The sequence below is a fragment of the Rhododendron vialii genome, chromosome 2a (assembly GCF_030253575.1).
Source record: "Rhododendron vialii isolate Sample 1 chromosome 2a, ASM3025357v1".
In the NCBI taxonomy this organism is placed as follows: Eukaryota; Viridiplantae; Streptophyta; class Magnoliopsida; order Ericales; family Ericaceae; genus Rhododendron; species Rhododendron vialii.
Window position 1 is genome coordinate 33,490,420 of NC_080558.1, and position 13,935 is coordinate 33,504,354.

Genomic DNA, 13,935 nt, shown 5'->3' on the forward strand with positions numbered 1-13,935 from the left:
GTTGCAATATCAAATTTCATGAAAACCGAAGTTTAAAACCTTCAAATTATTGAAAATTTGTCGAGTCGTTAACCAAGATTAGTTGGGAGAGTTCAGATGAACTCTAATACCCTAATATTTAAAAATTAAAAGAAAAGGAGAGAAAGTGGACGAGAGAAAGACAGGGGCATTTACTTTGGGCCCCTCTACTTTATGGTTTTAAGTATTTTCCGATTAAAGAAAGATTAGGGTTGTTATAGGAGGGTTTTTTGGCTTTTGGTTTCTGAAAGCTTAGATGCGTTGTTGGAAGGTAAAACGAAGGCCAAAACTTCTCTGGGTCCATTGTATTTAATGCAATGATGCTGAGATTTGAAGACCCATTTGCTTCATTTTAGTGGGTTTGTGGTACCAGAATGGTCTGAGCTCAGCTTCAGAGTGTACTGCAAAAGTGAAGTTTCAGCTATACCCAAATCTCGTAAGCTTCACTTTTCCCAAGCTTCAATCTGAGCACGAGTGAGCTCTCTTTTGCTGTAAACACTGAGTATCTGGAGAGAACCCTGTTAAATGAGGCACATTGCTCATATGGAAGGGGAATGGTAAGAGAATGCTCAACTGTTCAAGGTCTGAATCTTTGATAGTGACTCAGTTTGTATAGTGTTATTGCAGTCATTCATTGCTTGGGCTCAGTTTGTGTTACTTGTCTCCATCATATTGTGACTGCTTGTAGGTTTTCCCTCCTTTATTTTTCAAGACTCGTAGATGAACACTGTGATTTCTCTGTTTGAGTGTTGATGCTTGATTCTTGTTTCTCCTTCTGAATTTGTTGCCTACTGAGGAAAATGTTGGTGGGTTTTGCTTTAGGTTGTTAAATCACCTCTATACCGTCTGGGTTTCTTTTGAACTGGGGATTCCAGGCCTTAGAAATCGTTTTGGTTCGTCATAGTGGATTTGAAGGTGAAAGATAAAACTTGGGATAGAAATGAAGCTATTTAGGCTTTTTCTGGTAACCCTAGTTTTTGTCAATGCTATGGGGCAGCTTCCCTCACAGGACATTTTGACATTGCTTGAATTCAAGAAAGGAATCAAGCGTGACCCAACTGGTTATGTGCTTGATTCGTGGAATGATGAGTCTATTGACTTCAATGGGTGCCCTTCGTCTTGGAATGGGATAATGTGTAATGGTGGTAACGTCGCAGGAGTTGTACTTGATAATTTGGGTTTATCTGCTGATGCAGATCTGAGTGTGTTTTCTAACCTCACCATGCTTGTGAAGCTTTCTATGGCTAACAACTCGATAAGCGGAAAAATTCCTTCCAATATTGGTGATTTCAAAACCCTTGAGTATCTGGATTTATCGAACAATCTGTTTTTCTCAGTTTTGCCATTGGAGATTGGTAAGTTGAGTAGTCTAACGAACCTCTCGTTATCGGGGAATAACATCTCCGGCTCTCTTCCCGATTCGATTTCAGGGCTTTCTTCAATACAGTCTTTGGACTTGAGTCGAAACTCCTTTTCCGGGCCACTACCATCTTCACTGAGAAAATTGTCAACTCTGGTATCTCTTAATTTATCTCTTAATGGATTTTCACAGAGTATCCCAAAAGGCTTTGAGCTAATGACCCATCTTGAAGTTCTTGATTTGCATGGAAATATGCTGGAGGGGGAACTAGATAAAGAGTTCTTACTTCTTACTACTGCAACTCATGTTGATTTTAGTGGGAATCGGCTCATAACGTTGGAGCAGAAGTTTCTCCCGGGTATATCAGAGACTATTAGGTTTTTGAATCTTAGCAATAATTCACTCAGAGGGTCTTTAGTGAGTGGGGGTGATGCACAGATATTTGGGAGTTTGAAGGTGTTGGATTTGAGCTACAATAAGCTGTTTGGGGAATTGCCCAGTTTTAATTTTGTTTATGATCTTCAAGTTCTCAAGCTTAGCCACAATGGGTTTTCTGGCTTTGTTCCAAATGGCCTTCTGAAGGGAGATTCTTTGGTTCTAACTGAATTGGATCTGAGTGGCAACAACCTCTCAGGTACTTTGGTACTGGCAACTTTGGTATGCAGAAATTTCAATTTTATTACGTATTCAATAATAAATCTTTCATTTATTTATTATTCAAGAATCTATTTACTCAGTCGTATATCAATGGGAATATAATTGTGTAATAACCATAAATAGATGAAGTTCTTTTTTCCCTGGGCATGCTAATGACACAGCCTCGTGGGCTACTGTTAACGTAGGAACAATGCCAACATAGTTGAAATTCCAGGGCACATTTCCATATTCCCACACAATTTTGCCTATTTCTACTCACTCTCGCATATTTTTAGGCACTTCGGCATTTGTTACCATAAAATCCTAATAGCCTCGCAATCTATGTTTTGAAACACGCACGTCTTCATTCTAAAACTTTGTACATGGCATTCTCCAACGTATTTCTCATTTGTTGTCTTAACATTTTCTGCAAGGGAAAAACTCACGCGGACTAAACGAAAATCTAAAGAGAGGATCCTTGGCAACAGGAAATCTGTAAATGTAAAAAGAAATAGTAGTAATGCTCTCAAAAATCTCTTTTCTTTTACATGGATATACGAGAAAATATACTCTGCCATTGGATGTATGTTACTTGGAATAAGTATGTTCTACATGCAGATGCCTAATCTTGTTGTAGCACAATCTATGGCATGTGGTTTACCATGTTTTGAGTCCGCCTGAACACTCATTTTAGAAACATATACCGAGACTAATGACCTCCGTTTGGGCAGTTAGTTGTGAATAGCTTTTGCTCTGTCTCTTTACTGATTTATATCCAGGAGCAGCCCTCTTACACCGCAAGTACTAATTGCTCCTTGATGGGTTGGTTTAAGTTGCCCCTTAATTATTCCTATATTATGTTCCCATTTCAGGGCCGATTAGCTTGATTACATCAACAACTTTGAGCATTCTAAATCTCTCTTCAAATGCACTTTCTGGTGAACTTCCATTGCTTACGGGAAGCTGTGCAGTACTTGATCTATCGCGTAACGAATTCGGAGGAAACTTAACCAGGTTGGCAAAATGGGCAAACATCGAAATCCTCGATCTCAGTCAAAACCGTTTGTCAGGGTCCATCCCTGAGGTAACATCTCAATTCCTGCGTTTGAATTACCTCAATCTCTCCCGTAACTTTCTCAACAGTTCGCTCCCAAAAGTCATTACTCAGTTCCCAAAACTTAAGGTCCTTGATCTCAGTTTCAACCAGTTAGATGGACCTCTTCTTACTGCCTTGCTAACATCTTCCACTGTGCAAGAACTTCATTTAGAAAACAACTTGTTTTCTGGAAGCATTGAGTTCTCTTCTTCTTCCACCTTTGAGACCAACCTTCAAGTTCTTGATCTTTCTCATAACCAGCTTAATGGGTATTTCCCTGATGGATTTGGGTCTTTAACTGGACTTAAAGTTCTCAATCTTGCAATGAATAATTTGTCTGGTTCTCTCCCTACTTCCAACATGAGTTCCCTAAGCTCATTAGATATATCACAAAATCATTTCACTGGTCCATTGCCAAATAACTTCTCAAACAGTCTTGAAAGCTTCAATGCATCATACAATGATCTTTCTGGTGTTGTCCCTGAAAATCTAAGGAAGTTTCCTTTGTCTTCTTTCTACCCTGGAAATTCCAGATTAGAAATACCAAATGGACCCCCTGGATCGGGCAATTCCCCTACTGGAAATCCCAAGAGGAAATCTATCAAAAACATAATCAAGGTGGTGGTGATAGTTGTGTGTGTGGTAGCTGTGTTTATTCTGATCCTTCTTGCTATCTTCATCCACTACATCCGGATATCAAAGAGGCCTCTTCCGCAACACGTGTCAAACAAAGACATCCACAGACGGACCCCGTCAAATCCTTCCAGAAATAGCGGAAGAGACAGTGCCGGCCCATTAGTTGTTTCAGCTACTGATCTGGCACCACGAAAAGGATCCTCATCTGAGATTATTATCAGTCCGGATGAGAAAATGGCTGCAGTAACTGGACTTTCCCCTTCGAAAACCAGCCATTTCTCTTGGTCACCCGAGTCTGGGGATTCATATGCTGTGGAGAACCTTGCAAGATTGGATGTTAGGTCTCCTGATAGACTAGCCGGGGAGCTGCATTTTCTTGATGATGCACTGTCTTTGACTCCAGAAGAATTATCGAGGGCCCCTGCTGAGGTACTGGGGAGGAGTAGCCATGGGACTTCTTACAGGGCAACACTTGATAATGGGATGTTCTTGACCGTAAAGTGGTTAAGAGAAGGTGTTGCGAAACAGAGGAAGGATTTTGCGAAGGAAGCTAAAAAGTTTGCGAATATCAGACATCCGAATGTGGTGGGCTTGAGAGGGTACTACTGGGGGCCCACGCAGCATGAGAAGCTCATTTTGTCGGACTATATCTCTCCTGGAAGTCTGGCCAGTTTTCTCTATGGTATTTTCTTTCCTATCCTTGTTCCGATACACTAATTTCTTTTCTGACTAATTCTAAGGAGGTGAACCAATTGGAATTTGCATCTTTTTTTATGATTGCCTTCAACACTGCGGTAGTTGTTTTGTGACTGAAAGTGTGTTCCATTTTCGCGCTGTTTTTTTCTCCTTCCACCAGTTGCTTGTTATGCGTCTCTTAAACTATGTATGCGACCATAGAAGAGCGGGCCTGCTAAGCTAGTGTTAGGGCTGATTTATATTGTTATTTACACATAATAACTTATCTATCAGGATAAAAATAATGTCTAAGACTCTAAATACCTTCAGCTTTGGCTCCAACCTCCATGTGCGGGTGAAACTAAATAGAACTGGATGACCTGATGACCACGCAGTCAGTGTTCTAAAAGAAGGATTTAATCGCCGATTAATCGCCGATTAATTGGAAATTTGGCCTAACCGATTAGATTAATGCCTAGAAGGTTGAATTAGTAGGTCAGGAGGTTAATCGGAGTTAGTCGGCGATTAACCGGCGATTAGTCAGTCGGCGTCTAGCGGCGATAAGTCGATTAATCAGTTAATGGGCGATTAGTCAGCTATCGGCAGTGTTCTAAAAGGCGGGATTAATTGCCGATTAATGGGCGATTAATTGGAAATTTGGGCTGACCGATGAGATTAATGGCTAAAAGGTTGAATTAGGCAGCTAGAAGATTAATCGGACTTTGGCGGCGATTAATCGCGCTTAATTGGTCGGCGTGTAGGCGGCGATAGGCGATTAATCGATTCATGGGCGATTAATCGGCTAATGGGCGATTAGGCAAGGTAAATCTGAATTTTTAGAAAACGAAGGGGGTAACTGTTATACTCATACCAGGTTATTTAGGGCTTCGAATTACTGTGTTAGGGCTCTCATTCGATCAGCCTCTCATCGATCTGGGTTTGGGAAGAAACCCAGTCATCGCCTACTGCCGACGCCAGTACATCGACGATCGCCTCTCATCGCCGACGCTAGTCATCGCCAACGCCTTTCATCACCATTCACCGCCACTGCGCCTCATTGTTGACTGCTGTAACTCTCAATCCCTCTCTCTTGATCCCCCTCTCTTTGTAATCTCTCTCTCTCTCTCTCTCTGTAATTTCTTGATCCCCCCCTCTCTGTAGTGAGTAGTATTTTTTTTTACAAAATTTAACACTTGAGTCTGAGTAGCAGAGTAGTGTAGTATTGTAAATTTATGGTTTGGACCGTTTGGTGTAGACCGGTAGACGTGTAGTAACTAGTAAGTATTGATGGTAGAGAAGATATATCACATCAACTAGAAAAACTGTGATTATTGATGGTAGGGAGGTTGTAGAATATTTTTTTTAAAAAAAAACCGACTAATTGCTAAAAGGCGATTAATGGCCGATTAATAGGTCTCGAAGCTTGAAGGTGGTCGGCCGCCCGCCTAGCGCCGAGCGCTTTTTAGAACATTGGCTATCGGCGATTAATAGAGGTAAAATCTATAATTTTGGAAAATCAAGGGGTGTAACTGTTATATACTCATACCAGTTTAAGGGCTTTGAATCACAGTTTTTAGGGCTTGTTCAACACCCAGTCATCGATTGATCGATCTCGGAGTCACCTATCATATCTCTGTGTAAAACACGAGATCTCCGAGCCGCCCATCGCCTCTCTCTCTCTCAAATTCGAGATCTCCTCTCACTCCACGTCTCCACCAACCTCGAACATTAGTGTTTTTTTTTTTTTAAAGCCCATACCCATATTGACACGTTAATGATTTTGGTAACAAAGTGTAGTAATATTTTTTATTAAATCTTAACACGAAGTGTAGTATTGTTTGGTGTATATAAATAAAGTTATTATAATTGGTAAGTGACTAATAAATGAACGGCCCATACCCAGTACCAGCTGGTGTTATAATCATGTTAACAGTTTTCTGTAAAGGAGAGATTTCTATGTCATATTTGAAAAACAATTGATGTTGTTGGATTGATAGATGAATGTTCAATATTTTATGAGAGTTGTCACTGGGGAGTATTTATATATAATATATAAATAAATAAAAACCCGAATAATTGCTACAAGCCGATTAATCGGCGATTAATAGGTCTTGAAGCTCGAAGGTGGTCGACCGAGCGACGAACGCCAAGCGACTTTTAGAACATTGCACGCAGTAATAAAAAACTTGTATCATCTATTCAAAATCTGTGCAAGTCTGCAAGAGATGTATTGAACAACTAGAAACAGGGTGATCATGAGGATTATCTACATGCCATCCTGTAATGTATTGAACAACTATTACAACGAGACATCTACACCAGATGGTATAGTGATGGTTGTTATATGTATTCTTACCCTAGTTATCTGACCTGATTGAACAAATGTTTTTCCCATATTAGAGCTTCAAATGTTCCATGTGGATTATGGCAAGATGACAAATGTATGAGGTGTTCATTGGCATATACCCTTCTAATTGTTTGTAGAACTGCATTAGGACCTGCAAAATGAACGAATTTCTCCAATCATTCCGGTTTTGTATAGCTACTTGCACTTTTCTAGATTCGTTTGTTACTTCGCAGGACTTAATTTGTAAAACATCCTGTACAGCATTGGAAGTGTAAGAGCGTGTTCAATCTGGTTTTATTCTTAAACTGCTTTATGATTATGTTTTTGGTGTGTAATTTTTTGTCAATTTTCTAAAAATCACTAGGCTCTAGTTGGGCAAAAGACAGGCGCCGGAGATTGATCAGTTTTTTCATTTCCTGAAAAAATATTTTGCCACGTCTCCCAAAGTTTTGGTGTGTTTTGCAATGTATTGTGCATATATTTCGTTGGCTGATTTAGGGTTTGATATGTCAATTGTATATCATATATTTTATTAAATAATAACACTTAACATCTTGTACTTTTTAGTATTACACATTTAACAAAATATACTTGTACAAAATATAAAATATACCACACCGGTTATTGCCTAGTCGATTAATCGGCTACAAAGAGCATTTCATTCATTGGTACTTAGAATTAGTAATTTCACTGTAATGAAGTCAAGCATTCAAACTGCAAATTCATGGGAAGAATAATAATAATATCATTGGCATGTAACTCTTAATGTTGTTGGACTATCCTACCCCTTTGCTATTGTTTTCAATCAAATCTTGTACTTTGCCAGGCAATCAATCATGGTGTACTTTTTCCTTTTCCTTTTGCTGTTTAAAATAACAGCTCTTACAATCCAAAAACCACAAACATAATCATAAGTCTTGTTGTATGATACAGTTAATACTTCGTCCGTCCCAAATGTTTTGTCCACTAGAAAACATTGTGGAATATTGAGATAAAAAAGTGAAAGTACTTCTGAATTTGCCCACAATATTTTGAATCTCTTTGCACCAAATCAAAGATCTCAATAAATTTGTTTTGTTGGTGCAAAAAATTGAGAAATTATGCATACAAGAATTTTATCTTTTGATCCGAAAATTGCACGACTTTTCTTCTTGGACTACAATTTTGCATCGGAGGGAGTGGAAATTAAGGTAGACAGTATCTTGTTGTTTCTGGTTTAAAGTCGTCTCATGTCGTAGTTTTCATAGGCAACTATTCAACGCCATGCTTGGGGTGTCTTATTTTCATTTTGCCTATTTTGTACCTAGTTTTTTTTATGTCTTCTGGTCTAATGATTTTTAACATATTCGTTTTTTCTTGGATTGAAAAACTAGATAAAAAGATGATCCCTTTAAAAAGCCAATCAAAGAAAACGACAGAAGTTCATTTTATATTTTGGCTTATTATTTCCTCTAGCCAAAGTATTTTCTTTTCGGAGTCCATTATTTAAATAGCAATTAGGGAATCACCCAGTGCAAAAGGTGGGAACTTAGTTCTAACTAACGGAAATCTTAGTCCTAAATAAGGGGAGGTGGGCCTGTTCTTTTTGGGAATTTGGATTTGTAGGTAATGAGTGTAGGGAGAAAAAGAGTAATGATTGAAAATATGGATAATGATTGGAGAGAGATGGAAAGAAAAATAAGAGTAATGATTGAAGATAGGTGTAAAAAGAGGAGAGAGAATCCAAAATCCAAATCCCAAAACCCACAACCGAACAAGGTCTTAACTTCGAAGTTGTTATGTAATTTTACTCTAAATAAGTAATTGACTAGCAATGAAGCTGAATAGAGGGATCACTCGGTCTAAGTAAGGGGGTTCTCTCAATTCTGAATTGATTTTGTAATTCAATGCTAAATATGTAGTTGACTAGTCCTTCAGCATAGGAAACTTGCAGCTTTAATCTAATTGACTTGCATCGTACACAACAAAATAACCTCAATGGACAAATTTGGACCAAACTAGCAGGGGCATGGGCCTCAACCCTCAATATCAGTAGGACAATTGTTCCCCCTTTTAGGCCATCGTAACTACCATGCTGATCAATGATTTAACCCTTGTTTTCACAGACCTAACCTAGTTATAAATAACTCTATCTCCATAACTTATACAATGACCCCAATGGATGGCAATTGTCTACCCATAGGAATGTGGAAACACCATTACCAATCTCATATTTGATAAAACCCTGGCATACATTCCACAGCTTTAAAATTTTCCTCAAGGTCCATGAGGGATCATGAGGAAGAGGCATATACGAAAGGCTATGGTCCTTTATAATGTAGGTATCGATCCATTTGACCCATAAGGTGTGTGCCTTTTCGCTTAGAGCCCGCAAGTATATCTGCATTGAGGCTATATTCCATTCTTTTAGCACCTTAAACCTCAGCCCACCTTGTTAGGGGTGCAAACATCAGACCACTTCACTTTGACCCCATGATTCTTCAGATTGATTCGCTTCTTAAGGAACATTATTTCCATGAAAAGTAATGTGATTTTTTTGCCGTCTCAGTGCCCTTGATACGAGAACTCCATAAAATCTGGCACGTCGATGCATACCCAGAGCCGACTGCATTCACGTAAAACATAGCCCACAAAAGACAACATACTAAGTTCATGCAACAAGTAACATAGCCTTAATGCCTTTCATATGATTCTTGAACATTTGAGTAAACATTGTGTATTCAATCTTATTCTTACTTACAAAAAACAAATATTGAATTCAACGTTAGTCTGCTCAAACAACGTGACTGAAAATGTGCCATGGCTTTGCAACTGTAAAAGTAAACCAATAAAACTATCAATGCCCCTGTAGTTTCTAGTACATACGATTGTTTGGTTAAAGTTGCATGGGAATATGACTTTCAAAATTTCTCCAACCGTTTCATTTTATTCTGAAGAACTTCCTCTTTGTGTATGTGTGTGTGTGTTTGTGTGTTTTCTCTAGAAATGTTGGATAACAGAAGGCATGGCAGAGAGCAGAATCTTATCATGCCCGTGTATCATCCCAATAGGTTACTTTGTATTCCTGAAATAGGCAACTTTTATTAGATTTGGGTCAACTTCGTTTGCATTTCTGATGAACCTTAATTCGCAGATCGACCTGGAAGAAAGGGCCCACCACTATCCTGGGCGCAACGGCTGAAGATAGCCGTCGACATTGCCCGTGGCCTCAACTACCTGCATTTTGACCGTGCTGTTCCACATGGCAACCTCAAATCAACCAACGTCCTTTTAGACGGGCCCGACCTCAATGCTCGAGTAGCTGACTACTGCCTCCACCGCCTCATGACCCAAGCGGGGACCACCGAACAGATCCTAGATGCAGGGGTATTGGGTTACCGTGCACCAGAACTGACAACTTCCAAGAAACCGCTACCCTCTTTCAAATCGGACGTTTACGCCTTTGGAGTGATTCTGTTGGAAATTTTGACTGGAAAATGTGCTGGCGACGTGGTCTCTGGCGAAGACGGAGGAGTTGATCTGACGGATTGGGTGCGGCTGAGGGTGACCGAAGGTCGTGGGCCTGAGTGTTTTGATGTTGCGTTGATGCCAGAGAGGGGGAACGTTCCGGCAGCAGAGAAGGGGATGAAGGAGGTTCTTGGAATAGCTTTGCGATGCATCCGATCGGTTTCCGAGAGGCCAGGTATCAAGACTATATATGAGGATCTTTCATCTATATGAGATGATTTTCTGTGGTTTGGTTTTTGGTTTCTACTCTTTTAGTTAGATCTTAGGTGGGAATCAAATAGCTCATTGGTTTCCCGTTTTGGAATTATTTCTAGTTGGACCTTAGTGTGATGTGCTAATTTACTGACCCTTGTTGTAAAGTTGGGGGCACAAAATTTGCAAGGATGAGCTATGATCACTAATTTGCATTGGCTTTTGACTGAAGTTTGATTGGGTTATGCCCAAGTGAAATGATATGGTTTTGGAAAAATGTGGGCATCAATGAGATATCTATCGGAGATCAAGCTTCTTTGGCTCAGACATTGAAAAGCCATCAGCGAGCTTCCTTTGCCCTATTGGCTTCTAGTCTTATTTAATTTTCTCGGTTTCGCTAGATGCACCGAGAACGTGCATCATCGACTGGATCACCACTCACGATGGGTGGCTTCACGCATTAGAATCCCAAAAATGTGTAACCCACCCCTTGTAAGATGATGGTGATCCAGTCGGGGTTTTCTTCATGTAGTGGTGAAATTTCACATTCACTTGAAATAGTTTAAACTTCTTTTTGCCAGTGTGCATGAAAAATATTGGTACTGATATGTTAGTATGGCAAGCCAGTAGCAAGGGGACTTTTTTTTATTTTTTTTACAGTAGTAAGGGGACTTGATGCCATAGAAGTTGGCGCACGATCGGTTGGTACAGTCTAAACTTTGTAAACAAGGCTAAATCTTTGCCCTTGTTCTTTGAACTGGGACATGACATACGGAGGGATCCACAAAACCGCCTGTTCAGGCAATTATTTACTGGAAAATGCTCCCTTTTAGCCCCTATGGCACACACAACACACCCAAACTTCCCGATGTGGAAAACCTGCCTCGAGTTCCAGGCCCGTATGCCAATCCTTGGTCTAAGTACACCTAAACTTGTAATGGTTTTTTCTTTTCTTCTTTTGTTGCCAATTTTCAGCCAAGTACGTCAAACAGAGACAGGTTTTGCATTTAGTAGGACCCAAATTTTGGACACTGGTATCCGGCAAGTATCAACCATGGAATTTGCGTCAAAGATGGAACACAACACAAGTACACAAAAGTTGCAAGTTTGTTTCTCACAAAAAAAAAAAAAAAAGTTGCAAGTTTGATGGAAGAGATATGATCAGTTCATCGGCGTCGGCTGCATGTATACAAAGAAGCCATGAAGTGAAAAGTATTACTACTACTATTCATGTCAGGCCAGCATTAGGGTTGTACACAAAAATTGTTGGACTGATCTGGATGATGAAGTCTGGTTTTACTGGTGTGATCTTGGTTTACAAAATAGAGAACTGTAAGGGATCGACTTGGCTTTACGGTTTCCGTAAGTTGAAAAACAACCATCACAAGTGTGTGGTGGTTAATTGGGTTGCAGCGCCATGTGACCATATTTTTCCGTTTACGCTAGTGATTAACTTATGCACTACAACTTTTGGGTTTTGTCTTTATTCAATTTTTTTTCGCGTTTGTTAATTTTACGCTAAACTTTTATGTGATATAGGTTCGTCTTGATAAGAAGAATCGGAAAAGAAAAAATTATGACTTTTACGCAAGTTTTTTGGGAAATATCCAAGAAAAAGTTTTAAAAATTGAACTTTTTTAAAATTTGATAGATTTTTTTAATCCGGATTATCCAAAACACTTTTGGACGGCTGAGATTGAGCGGAGCCGTAGATAACTTAAATTAATAATTTGAATATTAGTCTTTTTGCACTTTTTGTTGCAAATGTACTAATTAAGTCTCCATAGTCAAGCTTCTTCTCCAACTCCTTTTCAATGGACAATATAGCCAATCTATATAATCTTTCTTGAGACATATTTGACCAAAGAAAATTTTTGATAAATTTTAACTTTGAAAAGTTTCTTTTCTCGAGTCGTCTGTTTTCAACCTTGAACAGAATGCTATAATGGAATGTAATTCTAATTCCACCGTTTTTATCTAATTGAGCTTATTTTGTGGTCCCTAAATTTCAATTGTGCCTATTTTTTAAAAAGGAGGCTTAGTTAAATTTAGGAGGCGACTATTCGCAGCCCCGTATTTTCTCCCTTAGCCTATTACATTTCAGTAAATAGTTGTTGAAAATTATACATAACATTTCGGTAAATAGCTGTTGAAAACAAGATTATATTTCGGTAATTACATGTCGAAAATATGTTCAACCTTCGGTCAACAACTGTCGAACATACATTTTTGATAAATAGCTATTAAAAAAAATATTATATTTCGGTAATTGTATGCTGAAAATGTATCTCAATTTCGGTAACTAACTGTCAAGTATAACTGAAAATTTTTAACGGGCTATGGGAGAAAATTCAGCCCTGCGAATAGTCGCTCCCTAAATTTATGGGAAAATTTCTGTTATATCCCTTCGACTTTAAGCAAAAATTCACTTTGATCCGTCACATTTCAATTTGGACAAATATATACTTGCATTTTGAAATTGGTTTCAATGTCATCCATGTATTGGATGCCATTTGTTTTTTGAACGGCAAATGGAGGTAGATTTGCCATTTCACTCCCTCAAAACTCCATTCTCTCTCTCCTCCCCACACCAAAACCAGGGTCCACGTCCAGACCCAAAAGCAGGGTCACTCACCAAGCACCGCAAAACCGCACTGGTTTTTCCCCAGATTTGTTCATTCCTCTCTCTCTCTCTCTCTCTCTCTCTCTCTCTCTCATCAATCTCCACCCCTTCCACGAAGCAACCCAGCCAATGCAAAACCCCAACTGGTTTTCCCTCCAATTTTCATCACATACTAAACTCAATGGATTATTTTGAACTCAAATGTTGACTCTTTGCCTCTCAAAATTAAACTCATTCAATGTTTCCCCCATTAATGAGTCCCCAGTGGACTAGTTCAGAGCATAGCAGGTGGCCCATGGCCTATATCAAGAGAAGGAGTTTTCTTTTCATTCCAAAAGACAACAAGACAAGTACTGAAGTAGTACGTACTATGAGAGAAGCATTATCTATCAATGGGTAGTGTTTCTCAAGAATGGGTTTGTGTTTCTCTTCTCTTCTTGAGCATTGTTCTGCAATTGAGTGCCCTCTCTCTTGGGTCTTGGCTATGGTGACGGATTGTGGCCGGTTCGGTAGAAGAGGTTGCGGTGGCGGGTGGGGTGGACGCGAGGGCGGTGGCTGTTATGGTGGCAGTAGGGTCGGTGGTGGAAGACCTGGAGGACTTGGTGGCGGCCGGATTTTTCAACCCACATCAAGATTTAGCTTCCGCCGCCGACTGCAGCGACGCTGGAGTTGCTTGGTGAGGGACCGTGGTTTTGGTGTGGGGAGGAGAGAGAGAATGAGTTTTGACTCTTGAGGGAGGAGTGAAATGACAAATCTACCCCTAAAAAACAGTTATGTGCTCGGCGCATTACCATTTGCCGTCCAAAAAACAAACGGCATCCAAAACATGGATGACATTGAAACCA

The 13,935-nt window shown here is 39.6% G+C and overlaps 1 protein-coding gene across 1 annotated transcript; it reads left to right on the forward strand.

The window, feature by feature from the left end:
- Positions 1-156: 156 nt before the first annotated feature.
- Positions 157-10,744, forward strand: LOC131316965 (LRR receptor-like serine/threonine-protein kinase GHR1). The gene is made up of 3 exons (XM_058346547.1): positions 157-2,012; positions 2,887-4,428; positions 9,902-10,744. Exons 1-3 carry the CDS (start codon positions 959-961, stop codon positions 10,486-10,488), a joined length of 3,183 nt encoding a protein of 1,060 aa, XP_058202530.1. The 5' UTR covers positions 157-958; the 3' UTR covers positions 10,489-10,744.
- Positions 10,745-13,935: the final 3,191 nt, after the last annotated feature.

Coding starts and splice junctions, on each gene's coding strand:
- LOC131316965 (XM_058346547.1), top strand. CDS start 959: ATGAAGCTATTTAGGCTTTTTCTGGTAACCCTAGTTTTTGTCAATGCT. Junction 2,013..2,886: donor GAGTGGCAACAACCTCTCAG/GTACTTTGGTAC, acceptor TTCCCATTTCAG/GGCCGATTAGCTTGATTACA. Junction 4,429..9,901: donor TCTGGCCAGTTTTCTCTATG/GTATTTTCTTTC, acceptor CTTAATTCGCAG/ATCGACCTGGAAGAAAGGGC.